This window comes from Hippoglossus stenolepis, chromosome 20, assembly GCF_022539355.2.
Source record: "Hippoglossus stenolepis isolate QCI-W04-F060 chromosome 20, HSTE1.2, whole genome shotgun sequence".
Taxonomy (NCBI): Eukaryota; Metazoa; Chordata; class Actinopteri; order Pleuronectiformes; family Pleuronectidae; genus Hippoglossus; species Hippoglossus stenolepis.
In genome coordinates, this window is record NC_061502.1 from 13,386,459 (window position 1) to 13,413,153 (window position 26,695).

General features: G+C 43.3%; 1 protein-coding gene across 5 annotated transcripts in view; it reads right to left on the reverse strand.

The window, feature by feature from the left end:
- Positions 1-496: 496 nt before the first annotated feature.
- The window catches only part of utrn (utrophin), a 174,061-nt gene continuing 147,862 nt past the window's right edge, over positions 497-26,695 (reverse strand). For 4 of the 5 annotated variants that reach the window (XM_035143484.2, XM_035143482.2, XM_035143486.2 and 1 more), the window contains 9 exons: positions 22,286-22,324; positions 21,700-21,765; positions 18,637-18,702; positions 10,988-11,149; positions 9,146-9,383; positions 5,519-5,594; positions 5,191-5,274; positions 3,282-3,307; positions 497-2,091 (listed from right to left, as the gene is read on the reverse strand). In XM_035143484.2, coding sequence (XP_034999375.2) covers positions 2,083-2,091; positions 3,282-3,307; positions 5,191-5,274; positions 5,519-5,594; positions 9,146-9,383; positions 10,988-11,149; positions 18,637-18,702; positions 21,700-21,765; positions 22,286-22,324 — 766 coding nt within the window. In that variant the 3' untranslated portion in view covers positions 497-2,082. The remainder of the gene's footprint in view (positions 2,092-3,281; positions 3,308-5,190; positions 5,275-5,518; positions 5,595-9,145; positions 9,384-10,987; positions 11,150-18,636; positions 18,703-21,699; positions 21,766-22,285; positions 22,325-26,695) is intronic. The other variant, XM_035143485.2, reaches the window with a different exon arrangement.

Sequence of the window (26,695 nt, forward strand, 5' to 3'; positions counted from 1 at the left end):
GACTGGTTGCTATAATGAGCTGATTTTACACTGAAGAGACTCGCGCTGTCAGATTTGATCTAAAACCTCCAACAGGCGACGCAGCCACGCAAGACCGAGGTAAATACCTTTAATCTTTAAGAATAATCAATGCGACGTCACTGCGAGTAATGCTGCTTGAATGAAAGCAGGTATTTGTTATGGTTTGAAAGAGAGTTGAGTGAAAAGAGGAGAGGATAATTACCCTTCATCATTCATTTGGGTTTTCAGGTGCAGCTCAGCGCGCTCACAGCAAACATGTAATAATGATCCAACCTCTCACTGCACGAGGTCTTTTGATAAATAATAATGTTCCGCTCCTGGCTGGGCGACGCTGAGGAGTCGGCACTAATGGAGTTTACATTCCTCAAACCTCCTGCTTCTAAATTCAGGAGGCGAGCAGCTCTGCTCAGTGTGTGTGTGTCTGTGTGTGTGTGTAAGAGTGAAATAAATAAATAACAGCTGAGGGGGGAAAACGTACTTGTTATAAAAATTTTATTTAGAATAAAACAACATAGCCATATTACATGTAGTGTGGTCAATCTATTTTACATACCTCAGGAGAAACGACACAGTTCTGCCACGGTTGGGTTCATCATGATTGTAATCATCATTAAAAACTACCACCACCACCATCTACATCATCATCACCATTGCATCATCATCATCATCATCATCATCATCATCATCATCATCAGTCTACAGCCAGAGGAGGTTAAAGTAGTGTTGTTCAGTCTCACAAGTTTTACAGGATAGCATATAGCACAACAACACGCCGCGGTGAGGGACCAGTGCTAGAAGGCCAGTGGAAAAACCAACAACAGGTAGAGTGACGCTCATGGTCGCGGGCGGCTTCGCTTCAGCAGGCCACAGACTCATGGTGATACAGTAAGAACTTCAAACTTGGTACCTCCTCGTCGCAGTGTACACAGATACAGTGAGCTAAAAGCGTAGGGCGCTAAACCAGGTTGTTCATGTTTGTGTAAATGATCACGACTGTTTTTTAAAACAACGAACCACAAAAACAAAACTGTGTCTATGAGTCTGAGGTAGCAAGGCAATCATGGCTTTCCTCTGATTTCTCAACATATATCTTTATTTAAAAAAACAAACTATTCTACATAATGACGACGGGGCCTCGGAACGAACCCCGGATTCAGAACAACTTGAGATTTAAATCTACATTTTCCAAAAAGGTCTCTCTCTCTCTCTTTGTACACAGTCCCACTTTAAATTCCTCAACTCTCATCTCGTCTTCCGCACGTGGAACGGACAAACTGTATAGGCACAGAAGGGGTAAACTTTACATTAACAAATCGCAGTCAACACAAAGTCTGTCGGCATGTCGACGCTTTAAAGGGGAACTCGATATCAAGCATGCTACGAGATAGATCTTTAAAATAAAGCAGACACTTGTGACAGCCTTAAAAACCATCCTTTCAGCCACTGAACGTTATGACTCAGTGACCGTGTGTGTGCTCCCAAATATGGAATAAAATCTGTGGCTAATGGCGACTCGGGGCTGGAGGGTTCCAAGCAGTGGAATGACATAAAAACATGTAACAGTTTGATTCCCAGTGAAGGCAAAACTTAACAAGAACAAAAGACAAACCCCAAACCACCCTCTGAAAAACAAGAAGCAGGTTTCACTATACAAAGCCCTGTGCCATATACTCTTCTGCTTATCTAAACAAATCACTGACAAATGTCGAACCAAATTCAGGTACAGTCTACAGTTCATAAAATGTACAATTTGCATAGTACAAGACAAGGTGGTAAAAGTAGTTAAGTTGTCCGGTCCTGTGCGTCTTTGGGATTCAGGGTCTTGGGGGGGTTGTTTGTTTGGGAATGTTCCTGTCTCCTCCAGCACTCACTACACACACACACTCACAGACACACACTCACAGACACGCACGCACTCACAGACACGCACGCACACACACACACACACACACACACACACACACACACACACACACACACACACACACACACACACACACACACACACACACACACACACACACGTGTGCATTCACACACACACGTCATCCTGTGTGGTCCTCACATCACCTGTAAAACAGAACACAAAGACACAATCGTCATATTGGATCAAAATAAAGTTACACAGTTTAAAAGCCAAGTCTCCAGGATTTAGTGGCATCTAGTGGTGAAGTCGCATATTGCAACCAACGTCATCCTCCTCTTCCAAGCATTTAGGAGAACCACAGTATATAAAGATGGACGACGCGTCTCTACTTCCTCCAACTGTACAAAGAGGAAGGTAAAATATCTCAGATACTGATGGCGGCATATTGTCGTATCAAGATTCAGCCGACCAATCGGCGAGTGAGTCTCAGCTGTCAATCATGACATTTCACTTAGCATCCAACAACTCATTTAAACAGAACTTAACGTTTCTTAAACTAGAAACATGAACACTAAAACCTAAAAGGATGAACAAAATATTTGAGAAAAATGTATTTGTGTGTATGTACTTTGACTTTATTGTTTGGCCCAAATCCCATCCATTAACATGGAAGAGGCAGGATTTATGCCCTATACTGCAGCCAGCCACCAGGGGGTGATCAAGACGATCTGCCTTCACTTTTGTTATGTCATCCATCTTTATATACAGAGGAGAAGCTGAAGGGCTCATTCTAAAGTAATGGAAATCCATCGATTCTTGGTTTTAGGTTATTCTCAAGTCAAAAAAGATAATAATAAATATTTTGTTGCATTTCTGCCGATAAATCCTCCTGAATCCTACACACACTGAAGTACAATAGTGTGTTTGGGTTCAAGAGGATCCACAGAGCGTTGGTACACAAAGAGCAAAAGGTGAAGCTGCCTCGTTTGTCTGAAAGACATCACTGTCTGTTAACATCACAAGCTCAGACAGAGTAATGGCCGTCTGAAAGGTGGTGAATACGAGTCAGTCCCTCACGTCTGTTACAGTCCATTAGGAGCTTGGTGAGGAGGAGGAGGAGGGGGTGGGGGGGTGAGTGCAGATGAGGAAGAAAACATAGCTGTCTTCTCGGAAATGGAAACACGCAATTAAAGCTATTCAGCCATAACCTAACTTGCTCTGACTGAGATTAAGTTCAGAGGTGTAAAATACTGGAAGCGGTAAACTGGAGCATTATGGTCATCGAAGGAGAAGGAAGTGAAAATCAAAGGGGAAAATATGAGCAGCAGTCAATACGTATTGATTCCTGGGACTGATTCACTTTACTGGGTTATGCAGAGGAGCTCGGTCTCACCTGTGGTCTTGAGGGGAGACTTGAGGCTGTGGGAGATGAAACAAAGAGACAAAAGAGCAGTTAAACACTTGAAACCAGCTCATCTCTGTTTTCATGAGTTTGAGCTAAATGATCAGCCTCCGGGTCCGTCTACGTTCTGCTGTTCTGTGCTGCTCGGCCGCCGCCGTGCCGCCGTGCCTCCGAGCGCTGCAATAACCAAACGCTCGTTGGAGCGTCTGCCCGATTTAAATGGATTTTTAACTAAAGCCCTCATAGGAGTTTTAATTTAAACAAAAAAAAATTAAAGGCTCTGAGTCACTTTTTTTGAATCATTGTATTTATTTTACTCAACTTCCCCAGAGGTGGATATTCCATCAAACTCTGCTATAAAGAGTAATGCGGTTACTCTGAGTTTTTTTTCCTGATCATATGAAAACTATAAATTAATAATAGAAAAACCTCAGGGCCCTATTTGAAATCTGTGGTTGAGAAAATATTTTATCGGAGAATCAAAAACACAAAGTGCCGATGCAGAGGAGCCTGAACACAGCACACAGGTTTGTAAAGAGCAGCCTGTATATCAGCGTAGACCAGACCTGTTCAATTCATGACTACAGATGAGAGAGAGAGAGAGAGCTCAGATGAGAGAGATGCCATTTATTTATACATATCACACACACACACACGCGCACGCACACGCGCACACACACACACACACACACACACACACACACACACACACACACACACACACACACACCATCTACAAACAAAGCTGAGTGACAGTGTGAGGCAGAGCAGGCGAGTGCGTGAGACTGGGAAAGATGAGAAAGAGAAGAGAGAGGGATTGACACGAGGAGTGAGAGGAAGTGAAGGAGACAATCAAAAGACGGAGGATGAGTATAGTTGAAATGTAAATGATGTTGATTGCATCGGGAACGTTTCTGCGTTTCTCCCCGTTTCTCTGTTTTTATTTCATCTATCGCTGCCACGTCGTTCTCATCGCGGCCTGATGAGCGTCAGAGATGAAAAATACCGACAAGGATAAACAAAGTAGACAACTGATGAACTGAATTCATTTAAATACAAAAGGAATGAAACAACCATCTGTAAAATGATCTATGTAGATGAGCAATGAAATGTGAAGTCTTTTATTTAATATGTGACGGGCTGTGCACAAACTGGGGACTCAAGACTTTCATGCAGTAGATGCCTTGTTCACAAGCTACTTCTACAAATTCCTGTTTATTATTATGAATTATAATATGTACAATGTAAGATTAAAGCTTTAAACTTTCATTTGTTCTAAAAAAAGTTTGTTATTTGATCAATAACAGTCGTAAATTGACAGAAAACTAATGGACTTTGATCAATCAGCTTCGTGCACGTTTCAAGCAAAAATGCAAAACTTTTTCCAGTTCCTGATTTTCTGCTCGTCTTTGTCACATTAGGACGTGAACTAAATATCTCCGGGTTTTTCGGTCTCTTGCTTCAAATCAACACAGTGTCACTTTTGTGTTTTCAGAAATCGCTGTGTAAAAAATTTGCTTTTTAATTTTGTATCTTATTTTAGAGTCCCAAAGATTAATAGAGACAGTTGTTGTTGATCGAAACAATCATTGGAGCCTTTTAAATTATTTCTAACTGAAATAAAGGCTACTGAATTACATTTGGTGGAAACTAAACGATTTCTTGTATCGCTGTTTAAAGAGGGTACAAACTTGCCTAAATCCACATCTTACGCGCCACTTGTGAATTTTCCCTATGAGGGATGAGTTATTAACAGTCAAACGGAGCGACGTGCACTATTTTTCTGCTGACAAGCGACCTTGTGGCGAAACACAAATCTACCCTCAGAGGCCGGGGAGACACGGTGGGAGAGAGGAGGAGGAGGAGGAGGAGGAGGAGGAGGAGGAGCGGGAAAACTTACGACTGCATGCAGGGAAGGAGTTGTTAATCTGCTCCATTACATCTGCCAGGTCAGAGCTGCTGTTGTGGGAGTCAAGCAGCTCATCTACACACACACACAGACACAGACAGGGTTAAGGTGACAGGGAGTTTAAGTTACCATAGAGAACGTTGATAAGGTGCCAAACCACAGTGAGCAACAAGTTTCCAAATTTGCAGAGAAACAGTGTGAGAGTCAAACTGTCAGTGCACCTGCTTGATGCTTTAAAATGCTGAATTCAAAGCACAGAGCTTCTTCTGTCAAGATCAATGATGAGTGTTTCTGTGGCTCTGAGGTTTGAGTGTCTCACCTGAGTTGTCAGTCAGGGGCCCTCGGTCTTGTCCGGCGGGAGAGGACACTCCGTTTACCCTTGCGTCCACTTCCGGCTGAGAGACAGAGGGAGAAAAAAGAAAAAAATCCATCAGCTCAACATAATTATTCCGCCTGGCGTCCGCTTGACAACTTCAAAATCAGCCGTGCGTCACTGTGGCAGGCGGAGACGGGGAAATACCAGGGGGCGCGACGACGAGGCTGTCATGTCTACAACAACATTTCTCATAAACATGTCTCTGCCAATGTCCCAAGCTGAGGTTCACCTGCTACAGCATGAATCACACTCAAACAACCATTTTCATGGATTTATAGTGTTGTGGAGAAAACGCTGAGGTATTTTCAGTGAGTGCAGCTGTGGAAAAAAACAAACAAACAGGACTGATGACTTGAAAAATTAAAATTAAGATCATTGATCCTGGCTGAAGATAAAACAAATATTCTTATGTCCATAATAAAATATGAAAGACGTGTATTTGTCTTTCTATCCACAGGTTTTCTGCACAAAAACCTGCAGCTGAGAAGTTTATTTGCACCTGAGGCTGATCTGTGCAGCGAGCACTAATGTTGCAGAGAGTGAATCCAGACGACCTTCAATTATCTGAAGAATAATATTGATAATCAGGGTTTGTTTAAGGGGTGAGATTGTATCACTGCTCATTTGGTTCAAAGTGCCGTCCCTGCTCTGCAGCCTCAGACTGACCTCAGATCAGACTTATAAATAAACTGGGGAAAAAACACACAGAATAACGACCTCAGATTCAAGTCACGCCTGATAAGAAAGTTCTGATAAAACAAGGCAGAAAGACAGAAAAAGCCCAGTTACTCCACAGAACGTAATAAAACACTGTTTTAAAACAATCAATTTGACATGAGGCTTTTTTTTTTTTTTGTAGCTAAAACATTGAAGACAACTGATCAATGTTTGAAAACACGCTCTGCTGCTCTGGTGCACAGAAGCAAACACCTGAGATCCGCTGACATTTACGGCAGAATCCCACATTCCCTCTTCCCTTTAGCTTTTTCCACAGCAAGAAACCAAATCAATATGCCCCCTCTTTGCATCAACCCTGTTCTCCTCCTCCTCCTCCTCCTCCTCCTCCTCCTCCTTCATCTCCTGGTGCCCCCCAGCGCCAGTAAAGGCTAACATGTTGGAAACGTCTCCGGAGCGCAGCCAGTGTCTGGAGGCTCGTCTCAGAATAGCAGGGTTCAGGGCTGTGGCGAGCCTTTCGGGGGGGTGGATTTTAATGTGTGCCATCAGGCTGGCCGGGGTTATTGCTCTGCAGCTTGGCAATAACGCTGCGGTTGACAGAAAGATGTGTTGACGTGTTGTCAGGACTCTGGGGGCCGGATTCAAATGTCAGACAACGGAAGTTGTTATTTAGAGTGTAGGTAAATAAGTAAGACAATTTCATTTATACGGAAGCTTTCACACAAAGTGCTTCGCTGCAGAAGGGATAAAATCACAAAACACACGAGGCACCAGATCAAATATGAAAGAGGAGACATTAATCATAAAATATATGTTTCCTAAATGTCTGTCTGAACTGATGCTTTTAGCTGCATTTTAAAGTTAGTCTTCAGAGTCCAAAGTCCTCAAGCTTGAGCCTTTTTCAGACATGAACTCCTGAAAACATCTGAACTAATGAAGGCGGACATTTATTCAGACTTTGCCTTTTGCATATGAAGAACTCAGCAGGAGATTCTCAGAGTATGAAGTGTTCACAACAGGAGGTTCAGGTGAAGGGTGACGGCTGAGTGCAGGAGGCAGGACGTGACGTATACATGCTGCTGCGGAAATCAAATGTTTCGGCAACTCGACAAATCGTTTTTCCAAGTTGACATTTTCGTCTGCGTGTTCTACGTGTAAGATATTTGATATTCATATTATTTTAGTTTTTATTAGTTTTGCATCCATTGCATGATAAAAACATCAACAATCATCCTGCTGTATTCTCACAGGGGCTCACTCAAGAGTTCAGAGTTTCCACTCGGCGACTGGCACGGAAATGTGACTCAGACATTTGCCTTCTCACATTCAGCCCCTCTGGATATTATCAGGAGATTATCTGGAGTTCAGTGCAGCTCTGAAAGCAGCCGTATTGGGAGACTATTCCAAAGCTTAGCGGCTTTAGACTGGGAAGCACCATGTTGATCTGCAGCGAACGGGGGGGACCTGATGGCTGCCTGGACAGGGTGCATGCTTTATGGGTGCAAACACCCCGAGCAGCAGGTCCCCTGTTTCACTGCTGGCTGCTCGGACTGTTTACTGCCATCCCCCCACTCTGTCCCTCTCGTTTCCTGTCTGTCCTATTGCCGCTATCAAATAAAGACATAAAAAATGCACCCCCCCCCTCCAAAAGAAAAAAAAAGGAAACACAATAATAATAAAAGAAAGTTGCTCTTCATCCATTAAAAATCTGCAGAGTCACTTCAGCCGCCTTCCTCAGGCCATAGTTGTCGTGAGTTATGACTGTGCTTCCAGCCCCACATCTACCAGACAGAGCCAATAACGGCTCCGGTGTTTGCTCAGGCTGATTCGTCAGGATCGCCGGTTGTTTGGTTTTGGGAGGTTGTGCAATTTTCTACCGTGAAGAAGCAAAGCCACCCTTAGTGAGCAATTAGGCTGCACACAAACACACATCTGAGAGCTATCGATGGAGGGACCGGAGATGGATGCCGCGCTCCTCGGTGGAATGTTAATGATTTGATTAGGATCTAATCTGAGCGTTGATGAGCATGTTTTGTTATTCGAAAGGCACAAAAAGCTGAGGATGAAAACGGATGGGTTATCAGGTTTTGGCTGAGGGGAAGTCTGTGTTAATGAGGGGACAAGTTTATGTTGATGACCGAATGAATCCCTTTAATTTATTGTTATTCTGCATTTGCAATATATTTTACGAGTTGTAGTGAAACAGCGCTGCCAGCTGCTGTCCGGTGTGTGTGTGTGTGTGTGTGTGTGTGTGTGTGTGTAAGAACTGGGATCACTGGCCTGATGCTATTCAGGAACAAGTCTAATAAAGAAAAAGCAAATTATGGCAGAGATAAACTTTAAATCACTGTCGTGTATCTGCAAAAACTTTAATTATGGGAATATTCATGGGAAAATCATTAATTATAGGTATTTATCTAAAACTGCATGTAACTAAGATACAAAGATGGGTTCGGTGGCGTAAGTGTGCTAATAGGTAATAATCATCAATTCCATTTTCGCTGGTAATTTGCTGTTCATCTCGACTTTTTAATTTTGACACACATTGGTGCGATTTCGAATCCAAATATCCGCTCCCTCCCTCCTTGTTGCTTTGAAAGCTCACTCATGACGCCCTCCTTCTACAGCTGATCACTATCCTTTATGTCACTGTGATCGCACCCCTTGAGGTTTTAAGTCCTTGTCTGGGTTGTTTTCTGTCACCGCTGCACTTTGAGTCCAATTTCAGCCACTCTCCATTTTACAGCTGTCAAGGTGAAACCCACAACAGCCAGAGAAATCCGGGTGCTCTTTTTTTTTTGTCCGAGGAATGACAATGTATGAGTCTATGAAAATCCATCTGTGGCTCCTCTCAGCCACTAACTGTCCAACAGATCAGTGGAAGTGTCATGTCACCTGGTGCAGTAGCTGTCGGAGGCGGTGGAGCTGAGACTCCAGCTGTTTGTTGTGTTCCTCCAGGATGTGCATGCGGGCCTCCAGGCGGCCCTTGTGTTGTCGCAGTAGCTTGGCCTCTGCGAGCAGGTCGGCCTCATCGGGATGGGCAGAGGAGCCATCCGACTCCCAGGGGCTGCCGGCGGGGGCCCCTCGCTGGCCATGCTGCTCCTTCAGCTGCTCGTACTCCCTCTGCAGGGTCCTGGGAGTGAGGATAAAGAAGAGATAGTATGTACACAACCACATCTGTATTCAAACACGTTTCCTGAAAGCTGGGCATGCTGCAGCCAACAGCACAAGAGGGGCTTGTGTGATCTTATGGTGACAAATATGTGGTTCAACATTACTGTTAGTGTGTTTTCACCCGTCTGTCTATTTGTTGGTTTGCATGTTTGTTAGCAGGATTATGCAGAAACCACTGGACAGATTCCCACTACACTTAATGGAAGGATGAGATATAAGTGTTACAGTGTAAGATAGAACTTTTCTCAACATTTTCTTTGATTTCCCAGGGAATCATTCATGGATCTTGATTAAAAACAGGCATATTTAGGGAACTGATATCTCTAAGTGTGTGAAATCTGGTGCAGCTTGATGGAATACATGGAGGTATGCTGTTTACTGAGTACCATCCTAGTTCGTAAGATGGATTTCACAAGACGTATTGAATCCTTTTGCACCGTGAGCCAGAGAAGAACTCATTATTTTTGAGTGCTGATCCAGTTAAAGGTGCAAATCCAGGAATTGTTTTTTAATCACTTTTCTTTAGGTTTTGTGAAAAGCCATCTTTCAACATTTTGGTCAATTCTATAAAATACTGAATGGATCCTGATGAAAGATTGCGGTCAGCAGTATAGCGTCACAACAAGAAGGTTCCCAGTTCAAATCCCAGCTCCCCTGTGGAGTTTGCATGTTCTCCCCGTGTTTATGTGAGTTTTCTCCCAAAGTTTAATGAAGGCATGCAGGTGGGATTGGCTCCAGCTCCACCTGCGACCCTCAAAGGATAAATGGCGTAGATAATAGATGTATGGATCTTGATGTAAAAACAATCAGCTACATCTATGGTGTTGAGATGTAAGAGAGAGTTTGGCCTTGGAGGAGGTATTCTAGTTTTATAGTTTTTAGTTCTTTAATTCCTGAAGGACTCAACAGTGCGGGGGGTGAAAATGTGAACACGTGAAAATACCACAGACTCCTCTCCTTTCTCAGTTCGAAATGGAACGACAGACCCCCCGCTGAATCTCTCGCCTCTCTCCCCTCTCTCCCCGCCTCACCCCCTCTCTCGGTGCATAACCATAAGCTGCAGTGCTTTACTTAAGTTGGCATTTATGAGCCTGGCAGTAAAGCTCGCTCTCTCCCTCCTCCCTCTGCTCTCCTGGAGCGCCCGCGTACGTGGATAATCAGTGTTAAATCACCACAGTCGAGCCACCGTCTGAGCATCTCCCCGACAATACATCGTACACTGACTCTGAGCCATCGCCATTTACTAATCAAACCGAGGAAGGTGTTGGCGTGCGAGACAGACGGGGGGCACTGGAGAGTGACATTGAGCATGTGTACTCGAATGGCACCAGGAAGCAGAGTAAACAATGCATGGGAATAAGAAAAGAAAAGATTAACACAGATTTATTTGAAGTATTTGAAACATTCAGGTTCCATAGAGGGGACTTTTCTCAACCTCATATTGATATTGAAGAAATCTGAGATTATCCATGGACATAAGTGATACTTATTATTCTCTGGGTGTTGAACAACCTCTTGTCACTCTGAGTTATCTCACGTCGCTTGCATGATAGAATGCCGTACCTCTGCTCCTCCTCCAGCCGAGCGATGATCCGCTCCAGCTCACCCCGCTCCTCCCTCTCCACGGCCTGGAGGATCTGGGCAGGACTCTGGGGCTGACTGCAGGGGGAGCCCTCCCCTCCCAGCGTCTGGCAGTACTGCAGGATCAGGGCATGCTCGTCGTCCCTGTGGAGAAGAGTCATTTTGTCCCAGTTAGATCATTTCAGTTCACTTTCTGTACAGTTGCTTCAGAGGATGTCATTGTCTTCTTTCATGAACCAATTTCCTTGTACAGCTAATAACACAAGGTTGTAACAAAGGTGTGTGTGAGGAAAATGCCACCTTTCTTTAAATACGGATAAAAAACGACAGCTTCCATGCAGCTAATCTAAACAAAGATTGTGGTACAGCTGCCACCGCGATATGCCAGATCCTAGCAACTATAGGTCTGTGACACTGTAAGCTCCCCCCATCCCTGTGGAACGCAGACGTGTCAGTCTCTACTGATCTGATAAGTGGAATGAGGGAGAGCTGTGAGGAGACGGGGGAGCAGAGAGGAGAGACAGAGCCTGGCAGACAGATGGAAAGATACGGAGGGGGATGGCTGCTGGTGTGTATCTGTATCTGTCCGTTTCTTTATGTGTGATCTCAGTGATCGGGGCACAGCTGTCACCTTCACTCCGAAAAGAACGACCTCATCCTTGTAGACTAAAACCTGACAACCAGACGTGCACACACAGCAAAAAAGATGGCAGACTGTTATTTAAAAAGCCCTTTTCGTTGCTAAAGTAAGAGTTTGGCTGAGAAAGTTTAGTGGCAGGGCAGCTCCACCTGTGACTTTCCATCCACCGCTGACTATATCTGGGTAGTTTTCATGAATCCAGCTCCAGTTCAAGTGTCTGCTCGTGTTAAAGCACCTGTATGTAACCTTTACTGAGGGACAGCGCCCTCTGCAGCCACTTGTGGTGATTCATTCAGTCGGGCTCACTGTGCCAGTGATAAAGTGGTTTTCACCGACAGAGAAAACAAAGCCTATGAATCTGACTGTGTAGCCCCACTCACTGAAGTGAAACATAACTGAATGGTGGATATAACCCATGATCCCTGGCTTCCTGAGCCCAAAGAGCTGCTGCTGTAACAAATTCACCAAACTGCAGGATATTGCAGATAAATGCAGTTTAAAAAAAATAACTTTTACATCTTTTTAACTGATCTATGGTTCAGCATTAGTCTTGAACATGCCGGGCCTGATTCTGACGGTTTAAGCCGCTGACTATCAGTTTGTTCTCACTGGAGATCGTACCCACTCACCAAAACTGCATAGAAGAGATGTTATGGGTGAGGAGTGGGAGGGACAATTTTCCATATAACAAATCAGTGAACCCTCATACTTTTATTTTAAGAGGAAGAGTTGCTTTAATATCCTGTTGATACATTGCATTAAAACAAATATATCTTGACCAAAAGTTCTGTTATGAATATTAAAGGTATTATATAAATAAAACAACACTCTTATAGTTATGTGGGAGACAATGAGTTGTCAGATAATCAGACAATTGTTTATATTTTATACACCAATAAAGTGAAAAGTTATAACTCATGGGTACACAAGAGAATTGGCCGTGTCAAGAAGGCCAAGAAAATTAAGAATCAGCACTAATTCCTGTTTTCTGAGTTGCATGTTTTAGATTTATTCGTTTTTATGGTTTAAACATACGCTTGACACCTTTTAAAACATTTACAGGGTTTACACAAACACACTTATCTGGGCACGGCCATAAGTGAGTGTTTAATCCTTGGCTATAATGAGCACGTTAATCAAATACGCTCCGGAGGGCAGGCTGACAAGCTGAAATGTCTAAAGTTTTTCAGAAGACAGCCTTGAATCGCACCATGGGAGACAATCAATGAGTGAGCAGCAAAGATATTCAGAATGCCATTATCACCACATGCATAACAAGAGAGGTTACAAATATTAAGTATTTATAATATTCGTGATTGGGGCAAGTGGAGCCGGTGAGAGGTGCAGAGAACGAGGCTTTCACTTGTTCAAATAAAAGAGACCAGTACGCCGAACCAGTAGCCTTCCATGTAGACCTAAGAATAAAAACATTAACCAGCCTCAGCTCCTTCTGTCATTCAAAACTGAAGTTCGGAACCTTTCTTCCTTTAAGAATTGGATTTGCGTCAAACTTGGGTTCAACCAACTCATGTTTTTTTTGTGTGAAATGAAAGGTACGACCGATGAAAGAGACATGAAACAAATTTTAAAAGGAGAGAACACAATGTTTTGAACCTTTCTCCGTTAAAGAGGAAAACACTACGCAGCTGTTTTGATCTCTGGCACCTTTTATATTTACAGTTCCTTCCAGAAGTTCTTTCTTTAAACATAACTTTTTCGAACTTTGCCGATACAGTATGTACGCACAGTATGCTTGTGGTTATTCATCAGTTTCCCTCTGACATGACGACTGACGCCAAGCTGAAACTGCTGATAGACGACACAAAGAAAGCTGGCAGACACAGAAAGATGATTGTTTTCTGTGGAGAGTGTTGAAAATAGGTGGCAGCGAGGCCGGCTGGGGGGCTGGCGGATGAGCTCTTGTGCAAGCGAGTGACCAATTAGGCCGGTCCCTGACACTGGGAAGAGGCAGCAGGACTATGCAGCGGGCAGGAGGAGCCCAGAGGACGGCAGGAAGAGGGGGGGATTATTACATGTGAAGACGGTCACTGTACAGAGGCTGGAGCCGGCTCACAAATCAACTGCTGAGGAATACTGGGACAAAGAGGAAGTGCAGTAGAAAGGACTGCGGAAGAAGAAGAAGAAGAGAGACGATGATAGAGGAGGAGAGCTTCATTGTGGGGGGGAGGAATCAAATGTGAATAATGGTGATGAATGGCGAGGCTATTTGCTGCGAGGCATTGTGGGTATGGGTGATGTTGGGTGAGGGTGAGCAGAGGACACAGCTGAGGGAACTTTTACAGTCTCTGTCTGACGATCGTCTCCGGGCCTGAATACCTCGGCCAAGGAGGTTATGTTTTCACCCCCTTTGTTTGTTTGTTTGTTTGATAGTAAGCAAGATTACACAAAAACAACAAAACAGATTTCCACAAAACCTGGTGGAAGGAAGCGGTATGGGTCAGGGAAGAACCCATCAAATTTGGGTGCAGATGTGGAACAGGGGGCGGATCCTGGATTTGTATTATTCATGCTTTCTCTTACATTTCTAGATAGGCTGTTTTTCTACAATTTCGCAGTTTTCCCAATAATAATTTATGGATCTTGATAAAAAAAATAAAAAAAGATCAGCCTGTAGGGAACTGATATCTGTGAGTGTGTGCAGCCTGATTGAATTCAGGGAGACTGTTGGCCCTTCTGGTTTCTAGCCATTATATCGCAAAGCAAGCAGCTCCTCCAAAGCTGAATATCAGCTGAGTAGACAGAGCGAGATAAAGAAAGAGAAACAAGGAAATAGGGGATATGAGAGAAAAAGCAGGGACCTCTCCCTCGGGCAGGGGCTGCATGTCTTTCATTCCTCCCCTCTGGTGCGATATTAAAAAACCTCTCTCTCTGCGGACCTCCACATTTGGGGACTGCTCATTGTGGAAGTGTATTGTTTATGACGCAGGGCTTCAAAGAAAAGTATCTCAATGTTTACCTCTGTGCTTAGCGTTCAGTCTGAAGGTTGCCTGGGCCCAAAGGTAAAACATGATTAGACTACATCTAAAAATGATGAAAGGAGACGAGAGAGAGAAGGAGGGGTGGTGGAAAGAGAAAGGGGTGGAGAAATTAAAGAGAGAGCGACGAGCGTAAAGGGCAAAAATATGAAAGACAAGGAAAAGGGGACAGCGCTGGGGAGAGACTGGAAAGCGAGAGATAACCAAACAAAAAAAGGCCGGGCGCGAAAAAGAAAAAAAAGGGGGAAGCTGAGAGTCTCTGCCCTCGGTTTGTGTCCTGAGGCGCTGACGACAACATTGTGCTGTAGCTGGAGGTCAGAGGAGGCAGGCAACACTGACTTCCTAATTAAGGATTCCCTTTTAGATAAAAGCTACACAGGACTGAAATGAAACAAGCAGTGAGGCCACACACAAACGCACACGCAGGCTCTGAAAGATCAGAAAACACAATCTGAGAGACCTAAATGTGCAAATTGGCCAACGCAGTCAACCGTGTTGTATCTGTGTCGCCAAGACGCGGCCAGGAAGACACCTCCCCCTCAACAGTTGTGCAGTTCAGGGATCGTTTCTGCGAGCGTGCGTCCTCAAAATACAACCGCGCGGAGCGGAGTGACAGACAAAGAGGCTCGCGTGGAATCAGCTGGAGGCGGGAAAGAATAAATCTCACAATAGAAGAGAGGAGAGACAATCAAACACTCACACACCAAAGGCGTTAAAAGAAGGAAGGGGGAGGAGAGTTATTTCTTAGCTGAGAAGTGTGACAGCACAATGGCTCCGTCTTTAGTGAAGAGATACGGCTGAGGGGACTGTTTTACTGTCGTATCTACCAAACCACAATGCTGCCATTTTAACATAGGATTTCAAAGTCACTTCTCCTTAAAAGTGGGACACATTGGTGAGTTAAAAACAAGGATCCTCCCCCGATTCTGTCCTTTTCAAATGAATGCAAATGGAATTTTATCACAGCACAGTAACATTTCCCTGCAAAGACCTGAATTAACTCAAGCTGTAATAAAAAACGGTTTTCACAAGTAGCAATTTCCATCAAAGACGATTCAACATTAATTAGCTCATAGTCACAATTAAGAGTCAACGTGTAGGGAGTCAATTAGGATAAGTATCCTCCGTATAAGAATAAATTATTTCCGTGCAAAAACAGCAATAACAATCCATAAGAGGATTAAAAAGTTGTATAGATGTGCTTCATTTTCATTTCCAATTAGTGCTACTGTTTCGAGTGCAATACACAAAAATTAACATCATCTCTCAGAACCCAAAGTTCTCTAGTGAGAGGCTGGTCTTTATATAATACACAGAATAAGACACATTCAGCTTTGCAATACAAAAAAGTACGATAGGATGAAGTACTAGTATCCTTTCTAGACACGCCTCTTTGAATGGTTCTCCTAAAGCAGCTCTATAAGACACTGTCACTTTTTAGTTTGTATGTTTGTTGTGTGCAGAGGTCTTTACCAACGTCTATGCTGCAGAGTGAAGTTATAAAACGTTGTGTTCATCCTACCTGGTTTATCTGCAGCGAAGATTTTATAGTACAGATTTGAGAATTATAGTAAAGATTATATAGACTTTGCTTAAAAATGTTCAGGTGTGTGGTTTAATATAAGTTTCAATGATTAACAATTGACTTAACTGGTGGTATTTTATTATACATTGCATGTCGGATATGTCAGTGGCCTGTTTAAGCCAGCGACACAACTTTTCAAAATAAAAGCTTGGTAATTCAACTCGATATAAAGCAACGCAGCAGAAAAATGAATGTTGTGCTTATACTTGAAGACAAATAACCAAACAGGAAGGGATTCCATGAATGTTGCTGTCATGACGGAGATCAGAACCCACGACTCCCGTCAATGTCTACGTCAAATGATCTGGCAGCGATTTTGACCAGCAGTTTGACCCAGTTGCTGACAGCTGCTGTCGTTTATCCGAAGAAGTAGGAGACGACATGTTTAACTCCATCTGATTAACAAGAATGAAGCCGAAAAAGATGAACGGTTCACGAGATCGGTGTTCCCCATACAGACAGACAGACATTTGTGGAAGAAGTCGGTAGATACAGTACATACACACACAGGTGCTATATTGTGCCTCATGCCGATAAGTACAAAGCCGTTCTCGTCAAACGTGTTCTGAAAAAAAAAACTGACTGACATTGACATTTCCTTTTTTCTCCGGCTATTGTTCTCTTTTTTTTCTTCCCAGCTACATTATAGCTGCTGTTGTTTTGCAGAAACGCACAGAATGAAACTCAATGACACTGATGTATAAGTGAGTGAAATTGTTTTTTTTCTCTCCCTCTGCTGTTAAAACCATTAGCCTTCATCCAGCCATCATCTTCCTCACCTCATTAGTGCTCCACACACTTCTGTGTTCGAGCCTCTGTGTTGTTTCAGAGCTGGCAGAAAAACATAATGGCTGCTTCTCTTAAGTAAAGCCTCAGTACAAAGCAGAAAAGCGAGAGCGAGGAGGAGGAGGAGTGGGGATAATGTGTTTGTCCCGCATTACGAGTATTTTGAGAAGAAAATAAATCCACCTCTGCCTCCACCTTCCCCTGATTTTCACTTTCTATTCTTCTTTCCTTCTATTGATCAGCTGAAAAGAGAGAGATCGGAGAAACGCAGCTTTTGGGAATCTTCCATCGAAAACACCTTCTGTTCCTGAAGAGCCCTATTCTGAGAAGCAAGGTCGGATGGAGGTGAGGTGTGGGAGCAGCGGTCTGCACAATGCACGCAACTACAGCGAGGAATTCAACCCACAACAGACAGATGATGATGCATCACTTCATCTTCACTGAAGACTCTCGAAAGGTTTAAACATCTTCCCATGTGAATCCACTGTTGTGCTGTAACACTTTATTTTGGAAGAATTTCGTTTTAAAAGTCTGAAAACTTCATACAAGCAATCTTTTTGCCCTCAGTCTCTCTTTTGTTGCTTTGTGCTACTTTCTTACTTTTAGAAAAAATAATCTGCACACTCAATGTCGTACAAGCTCATGCACAAATGATTGATTTCAATGATTTTCACACATCCATCCATGAACTGCTGATTTACAAATCTGTGAAGAAGATCTAGGATCAGGGAAATCTTGAGATCTACAAGGCAAGTGAGAAGTACTTTTGTTTCCACACATGTTTCCCTCCTCCTCTCTTCTGTTGCTTTTGCACACTAATCTATTCTACATTTTCCGACTCTGTAAAGACGATCTGGTAAATCTTGAGATCTACAAGACAACAGCAAAGTGACAAGAGCTTGTGTCCGTCGGCCCAGAGGGCGTTTGAACCTTAAGAGCTCATTCCCCTGATTAGGATCTCGTTTGGGAAGACAGACTAATGCGCCCCCCCTTCAACCTGAATGGTCTGTAGGAGACATGCACATGCACTTGATCACAGCAGAGACTGATGCTCCTTATCAGCCCCCCGCTACGATTTCTTCTCCTCTTCCATGTTCTCATCTCCTGTCATCAGAGATAACTGGTCGTTATCAGAGATTCTGAAACCAATCACTCCCACTGCTCAGTGTTGGCACTCTCATCCATTACATTTGTCCCACAGCCCACTCACCTTCCCATCTTACTCAACCACATCCCATTGTCTTTTTTCTTCCTGACTCAACATTTCTATTGCTCTTCCAGTTCTCTCACACTCTTTTCAGGAATGTGGAGGCCAACCAGTTTTTTTGGTCTTTGGCTGGTTTTGATAAGATGAAGCCAGGAAATGAACGTGGATCTGTCACAGCAACATGATGAAGCTAATTATCAACAAATATGTACAGAGAAAAACTAAATCAGTGAGAAAAAAAAATTGAATCTTCAGCTTCCAAAGTGTATATATGAAAATAAAGAGGTTTCGATATACGTTTGTAGACACGTGGTAGTTTAAGCGAGAAAATAATACATGTGAAAGGTTTTTTGTGTCCCGTGTTGTTAGAAATGTCCAAACGTGTAAAATGTAATATTGGAAATGACAGTCACTTACATGCTTCCTGTGGCTGAGCTGCTGTCTGTGGGCAGGGAGCCGTTGGAGCGTTCCATCTGGGCCAACCTGAGGTAAAAAAAGAAAAAAAACATCAGGGACCAACTCGCACACATTTAAAATCTGTCATCATCTCATAAAATTTCTGAACGTCAGTGTAAACAAAGGGGGGTCTCAGAGGCACAGCGGCACACCAATGAAGATTTGTAGTCCCAGAGCAGGATAAATGACAAAGGCCTAAACCGACTATTGTATTTCTGTGCAGAAACATATTTTTGAGACCGTGTCTGCAGGAGCATTTTCTCTGGGCATAGATCCACACAGAGAAGTGATGCTAATGAGGCTGGTTCCCCCGATTAGAGCCTGTGTTCAGTCGAACTGTGATACAGCAGCAGCAGCAGCAGGGTCGTCCAGCAGGTTAATAATATGATCCACACACTGTACTGTGGGATGAAAGTGCACTAAACCAGGATAAAGGTGTGATATGTCGGTTAGATATACTTTATGCTGGAATTGCATGAATCAAATAATTTTAAAATGCAAATCTACACGCCACAGTCTAATCTCCAACGTCAGCATCCACAGTTCAGTTAAAATTGTAATTCATACGCCTCGTGTCTGTGTCAGCGCTGATAAAACAGTGCCGTCAGAAGCACTGAGCGAAGGTTAATGGTGCGTGACCGACGGAAGGTTACAGGCCGAACACAGCAGCGCCGCATCAGAGGACCACTGATGATTAAAGCCTTGTGTGGAAGGACACGCTGGGGTCTGTTTTGACGTAGCTGTCCGTTTTGAGGAGATGAGATCAGAGAGATTCCTTCAAAGGGCTCGATGGGATTCATGCAACGTGGGATACTTGAGCATCTTAACATTCAGACTTTCTCTCAAAATCGGACATGACAGGTTTTCAGTCTCGGTGCAGCGGAACATTAGTTTAGGGATGTTGGCGATGATTTACTGCCGCACACACGCTGTGTACATGGGTGTGTGGATGTTCGCTGCAGCATCGTTTGAAGTGGGTGGAGGGAAAAAGGAAAAAAGCCACCGGGCCAATCTGTTGCTACTCGGATCGCAGCAGTAAATCTATAATGTCAGCAGCTACAGTGGGAGGTAGCTGCATGTTTTCTAGGTTCACTAAGCGAGCGTGTTGACAGTTATCTGACATTTAATGTATGCAGGGGTTTTTCTTTACCATTAGAAAGCTTAGGCAGAGCGCCTACGCATTTTTACACAGCACCTAAATCAAGTGAACATAAAAAACGTACTGTTCTGCTCTGCGGAGCGAGGACACCGCAATGGCCCTAATATTAGAAAATATATTTTTCTTTAAACTTGGTTTTTAAGCTAGAATTAACGCCCTGTGGTTGTGTGTGCTTCTGTTAACCACTGCAGCTTCAGTCTACATACATGACATCACCGTGACCTTTGACCTTTAAAAACCAAAATCTTAATAGTCCATTTTGGAGTCCAAGTAAATGTTTGAACTAAATTTGAGGACATTGCCTCAAACTGTGGCTTTCACAAACCAAATGAATGATTTGTAAGGTCATAGTGACTTTGGACTTTGACCAACAAATTCTAATGAGTTCATCCTTGATTCCAACTGGATGTTTTTTAACCTAATCTGAATTCCTCTCAAAGCGTTCTTGAGATATTGTGTTCACAAGAGTCCAACGAATGGACAACTCCAAAATACATTTCCTCCGGCCACTGGCTGTCGAGGACGCAGAGGCATAAATATAAAGGTTGCTTATTTCACTAGACCTTTCTTTTAAATTGCAATGACTACCAGTGCAACTACATTCTTTTGTTGCCTTACTTTTGCTAAGATAATGAGAGTGGTTCGTTCTTTAGTGAGAGTAAATTTGCATTACAAGTGTTTAATACGTCCAGTTTAACTTGCAGGAGATTCTGAAGGCTGCTGTGATGTGTTCGTCTCCCACAGAGGGAATAAATTCATGACAAGTGAAATCGAGTTTTAAACATCTCCCGACGTCTTTACAAAAATGAGAAAATCTGTCAAACGGACAAGAATCACGCCTGTCGCAGATGATGAGCTCAAAAAGGGAAAAAAAGAATCATGTGAGAAGAAAGACATGAGCGATGAATCAACTGGCTACAGTAACTCAGTCAGCTGACCAGCAGCCACTGGGACAGTGAGCTGTCTGCAGACGCTCAAGCGAACAGAAAGTTTGGTCGGCAGCCAAACGCCGTTACATTGTCAGATGGTTGTGAGAGCTTGAGAAAGTTGCAGCTCAAATCCATTCATTACGAGCCTTGTTGTAGCAGTGTTATTTTGTTTGGCGCACAGTGCGATCACTCACAAAGAATGTGAAGGATTTCTTCAGCACATAGAGCTCGCTCCATCACTGAGCATATTTGTTTCTCTGTTCTCCGGGCTAATGGAAAAACAACACCGGGAGTTGTGTTTGTATAGACACTGTAATAAGATTGGATTTCTGCTTCGTTTCAAACACATTCCGCTGGGTTTTATTCAAAATATCTGCACTACAGGCTGCTTATGATACTGAATCAAGTTTTTGGTTTTCATTTAATTTAAATCCATCTACTGCAAATCAAATTTATACATTTATATTTCTGCGGATCCTTTAAAATAACATAATATGGTGCTTTTTAACTTTGTATTGATTGGTAAATGTAATTTCGGCTGCTTCCAGGCCGCTGCTGTTTTATACTTAATTCATGCTTTTAAAATCACTGTACAGGGATTTGATTTGGTTTTTCTTATTGTTGTCAATATTAGATTATTGTTGCATAGTCATGCATTTTAAATGCAAGGCAAATGCGAGTTGGAGTGAGGGAATTACACTCTGGCATTTCTTGGAAAAAGGTTTGAAACAATAGAAAGTATTTATTTATTATTTGTAATATATCATCTAAAACAAAGATAAACATTCAGACGGTCCTTTAAAAGTTGGTTTCTTGTTCCGTAATCAAGCTCTTGAGATTCTTTTCACGTGCAACATACAAACACAGTTATCAACTCTTTGGATGTGTGTTTGTGGCGTCTGACATGACGAGATGATGGCAGTGGAATGTGCGTACCTGCTGGCATACTGCTCTATCCTGGAATGGGTGTCATCATGAGAGAACTGAGGTGACGGGGACAGCCTGGAAATGAAGGGGAGGGGGGGTAATGGAGATGAATCAGATTGGGCATGCTCACACAACCTCGTTAACACACACACACACACACACACACACACAAACACAGGCACATGCATGGACAACCTGTTTGCACACAGCCTAATGGCCCCTCACAACATCACCTAGAAAAAAAACCCAATCGGATGATCGTAGAGAGAGAAAGAGGAGAGAGGGATGATCTACGGAGCGGTTGGATGGATTCTGACAGCCACTGCTCGGGTGAGCGACTGAATTCTAGTCGGATGCTCTAGAGAGGAGCAGGAGGTGGTGGGAAGGAGACAGTGGGGTGAGTTTTGTTTTTGGTTGCATGTTCAGCCAGTGGATGAGGCAGGCAGTCAGGCAGGCGGGCAACATGCAGTGCGGTCATGGCTAAGTTGGTGTGAGGACGTAGGAGGGAGGTGAGCGAGAAGAGGAGGGAGTGAAAAGGTGGTGCATTCCAGTCTGGACGAAGAGCGGTGCAGTTTCTGGTGTCGTAGATACTCACTCGTACTGCTCCGGACACATGCTGATGAGGGTGACGGGACTGTAAGAGAATCGGAGGGAGAGGAGGGAGGGAAGGGTACCACAAAAACAGTTGAGGGTCAAATAAACACAGCAGGTGGAGGCAGGGTCTGTGACTCAACACACAGGGAAGTCATGTAAAACACACGTAAAACAGTCACCGGTACGCGACACCACATGTCGCACCCCTGTGGCGTGTTGTAAAAACCTGCTTCACAATAGACCTGGGACACATTAGATGTAGGTTGACAGATTAAAAAGCGGTCAAAATGTGCCAGTGGGCGCCTCTGCACTAATGGACCCTGGTTGTGTGGGTGAAAGCTTTTACAGAGCAGGGTTGAGTATGTCAGCTGCTGTTACACACGTTAAATTATACGATATGGTCTTAATACATTTATTTTTCTCATTTATTTCCTGCAGGACTTAATCAAATGGCATGCCAGGAATAAATATACAGCAGAATCGATTCTCGGGTTAATGTATTATTGACCACAAATATCAATATAATGATTCCAGATTACCCTTCATCTTATCTTCTTCACACTTGACATTTGAGTATTATGGGCCCGAAGAAGTGTTGTGTTGAATTTGGTATGATGTATTAAATATGAATTAAATGTAAATTCTGCTCTTTGTCCAGCAGGGCCCAGACACACGTCCGTGAATGTACCAGTGGCAAACCATCGCCTCACGTTCACTTCCAATCTGTGCGAGTGAGGAGGTGCACAAAACATCCTCAAATCGCTGCATGGCTTCGAGTGGAGTTTGACTTTGCTGAGCTCTGACCCGTGATATTCACTTTGTGTGACCGTGCCCTCAGGGTTCTAAGGACTGAGTCTTGGATTCGGTCTTTAGCTGCTGCGGCTCAGTTACTGCAGGTCACTTTTAAAGTTGTAGAGAAAAAGCTGCAACCAGCATCACCACAGGCCAAACAAACAGCCAAGTCCAAACAGGCAGACAGCTAATGAAGCTACTGCTCTTTAGTGGTTTTGGGATCTAAAGCATTAACAAGCAGGAGGATAGAGTGTATGTGTGTATGTGTCACAAATTTCACAGTTTCTGGTTCCTAGTTTGTGGGAACTGCTGCAATTCTGAGAGACACACAGAATAAACTGTTATCTGTAAGCGAGACTGGACGACTTCTAATGTCATAAACACAAAGAATCGTGTTGTTTTCATGCATAGCAATTGGTGAGATAACAGTTGACGTTGACGTTCTTTCGCCTTGCTCTTTTTGTTCTCACATTGAAGCAGGGGAAACTCAGCGGGACACGTGTGGCATGGTGGTTAGGGATCTCATGGCTGGGCGGCCAATATAGTCACACTTCTGTAGCTGTGAGGAGAATTCAAAATGTAGCCGGGGATTTGTGACAGAATAGAAGTTAAATAAAAAGGAGGGGGTGAGAGAAAAGGAGAAATCGGGGTCGGCAGGGCAGACTGAGCGAACTACTGCGAGCGGGAGCTGGAGCGGTTTACGTGCCCCTGACCACATCTTCCCCAGAAAGAACAGTCAGTGTGTTCTTTTTTGTTTTTAACGAGAGCGGTGACAGTTTTCATCGGCGTCAAAAAGTAATAGGGCATTGTGAAGTGTAGATTGTTTTCCTGTCAGCGGAATTTGTCCAATACCAGCATCCAATGACATTACTTTAACCTTCAGATGGGCGCACTTGAGCACTAGTAAAGGGAGAAACACGCGAAACAGAGAGAGAGAGGGAGGAAGATATCGGACGTGAAGCATAAGAGAAAAAGAATGGGGAAAAAGGCGAGTAAAGCAGAGAGAGAGGAGGAATTCACGACAGACCTTGGGAGTATTTGAGGTCTGACAAATGTGGCTGCATGTTGTGCCTGCTGAAGTATAATAACAGGGTGCGGTGCAGAGCTCTGTTCACCTTTCACTTCATTTCATTTCACTGGTGTCGCGCTAGAATTCTGAACAGACGGAGCTGCAGTCAAAATCTGTGGCAACGAGGAACCAAGAATATATAATACAGTATTCATGAGAGATCACCGCCAGTTGATATATTATGAGCATTTTAAGTCAACCGCCTTGATTTTAAAAAGAAAAACGTGCTTTAAGCAATAATGTGGCCTTTTTCTATTCAATCTGAGAGCAAATTCCGAAAACCGAAAAGCGAGTTTTCAAAATAACACAAAATTAGCCGCTTCCGCTTCTCCGCCCTTTTATGTGGTGCTGATCAGACTGAGCTCGCAGAGAGTGAGCGAAACTCAGTCGGGCAGAAAATTCCTCAAACACCATCAGTTTAAAGATGGAGAGGATTTAACAAAGCTTTTAATAAGAGAAGTTAATGTCTTGATTTTTGAGCTTGTGGTTAGCAAATGGTAATTTGCTAAAACACCATCACACAGGCTGTAAATCCCAGGCTGGTGCGAACACGAGGAGCTCGGTGTTTTCCACCTGCTTCTTTCAGAGAAGTTGGAATGGACTCAGAAAGAAGCTGAAGCCAAAAGATCTGATGTGTTTTGTCATCGTTTTATGTTCTCGACACATCACACAGTGGGTTTCGTGTAGTTTAGTCCATCATGGTGCGGTGGTCTCTCTGTCACTGTGAGCGCTGCTTCTCTCTGGTTCTCTCTGCTTCGCTCGCTCCTCTGTTCTCTCTCTGTCAGGAGTAAAAGAGCATCTGAGCCTGTTGACTCCTGCACCTCCTCCGCTAGTGACTGAGAAATTGACTCAGTGACGCAGTTAGAGATATAGAGCGATACTCCTGTTTTAATCATTTTGCTCATATTGTATTATGGATGAATTATGGATGCATGTTTGTATAAAATGAATCAGAGAGTCTAGTGGACATGTCTTTGTGTTTGCATATGAGCATATATATATACTATACAATCTATATAAATGATATGTTTTAATCTATATACAGTGGTTATGATTGGAAGCAGATCATTATACGAGGGATTTGGATGCTAAATTAATAAATTCTGTATAAATTCCGCTGCGTCTGCCTTCATCACCAAATCGTCCAACCATAAATTTGTCTGTGGCTTCTTCCGAGTATGAAACAGACTCGGATATTAGTAATTAGTTTTTTAAGGAAAAGTCTGGAGCAACGGACTGGGACATTTGCCTTCTCACATACAGAAACCCTAGCCCTACTTAGAGCACACTTATCTCCATATAGTGTACACGTACCAAAGCAAAGGGGGATGTTTCCCTAATGTAAAAAACTATAAATTAAAAAACTACTTTGCTGTCATAGGCCGATAAAAAGTTTACAAACCAAACATTTTTAGGACTTGATCCTGAAGAGTATAAAGCAAAAAACGTTAGTCATTAAATTCCAAATCCACGTTCAAAGCCCTTAACCTCTCAACTAATGCAGCAGAATCCTCTATCTGGTGATGTCGGGTGAAAGGCAAAAACCAACAGTGAGTGGGAAAAACCATTAGAATTAAGTTCTTTCACATCAAATATAGCTGCGACAAATCAGAAATCCTATCTGGCGTGAAATTAAGCAAAGATTAAAGTGGGAGGTGAGAGTGGGCGGTGGTTTTGCTCTCTCAAGGTGGAGGGGAAACGGAGTGGGTGGAATAAAAAAATGATGATGATACAAGTGCAGAGAGACAGAGAGTGAGTGCATTAGAAAGGGCAGTTATACAGGAGACAATCTAATATTCTCGGCTGCCGCTCCAGCACTTGAAAAATTATAACTTCTTAGAAGTTCTCTTTGTTAAGATGACCAATGGAGCCTGACAGCGCATTAGAAAGGATTTAAGGGGACATTAAAAAGAAAATCAAATCTCTTATTATTAAAAGTACACAGCAGAAGGAAAGTGGAAAACTTCTATGGCGTTCAGTCCATTACTCAGCAGTCCATCAACGAAGCTGAGAAATTGGGAGCAATCACTTTCTTATTACAGGCAAAATGGCAGCATACGATATGATGTTTACCTAATCTGTGTAAATCCTCTTTATGAGCAGGGACTAGACCTTGCTCCAATTACAGAGGAATCCATTTCAATTTGGGTCAGAGTTTTCATTTTCAGTGATATGAAGATGAGAAGAGCCAGAAAACGGTGATGCTACACCACAGGCCTCTGAGTGAATGAGCATTATAACACGGATCCAGAACTTTTACGCAGCTTTAAAGCTTGAAATCGCACACACAGAGGCTTCTCACTGTGCATTAAGCTGTCTCTAGAGAACACATGCCTGTGGTAACATGTGGATAGCTCACGGCTCGCAGAACAGACTCAATGCAGTGAAAAGAGATGGGGAAAATGATGGCCGTGAAACAGAACTAAATTTCCCCCAAGTCTCCATTCCCTCCTGCCATATTTCGAAAAGATCTCCACGTTCTCACCCGCTATTCCTCTATCTTTCTGAGGCATTTATCAGACAGGCAGCTCTGCAGGAGTCATTTTTCAG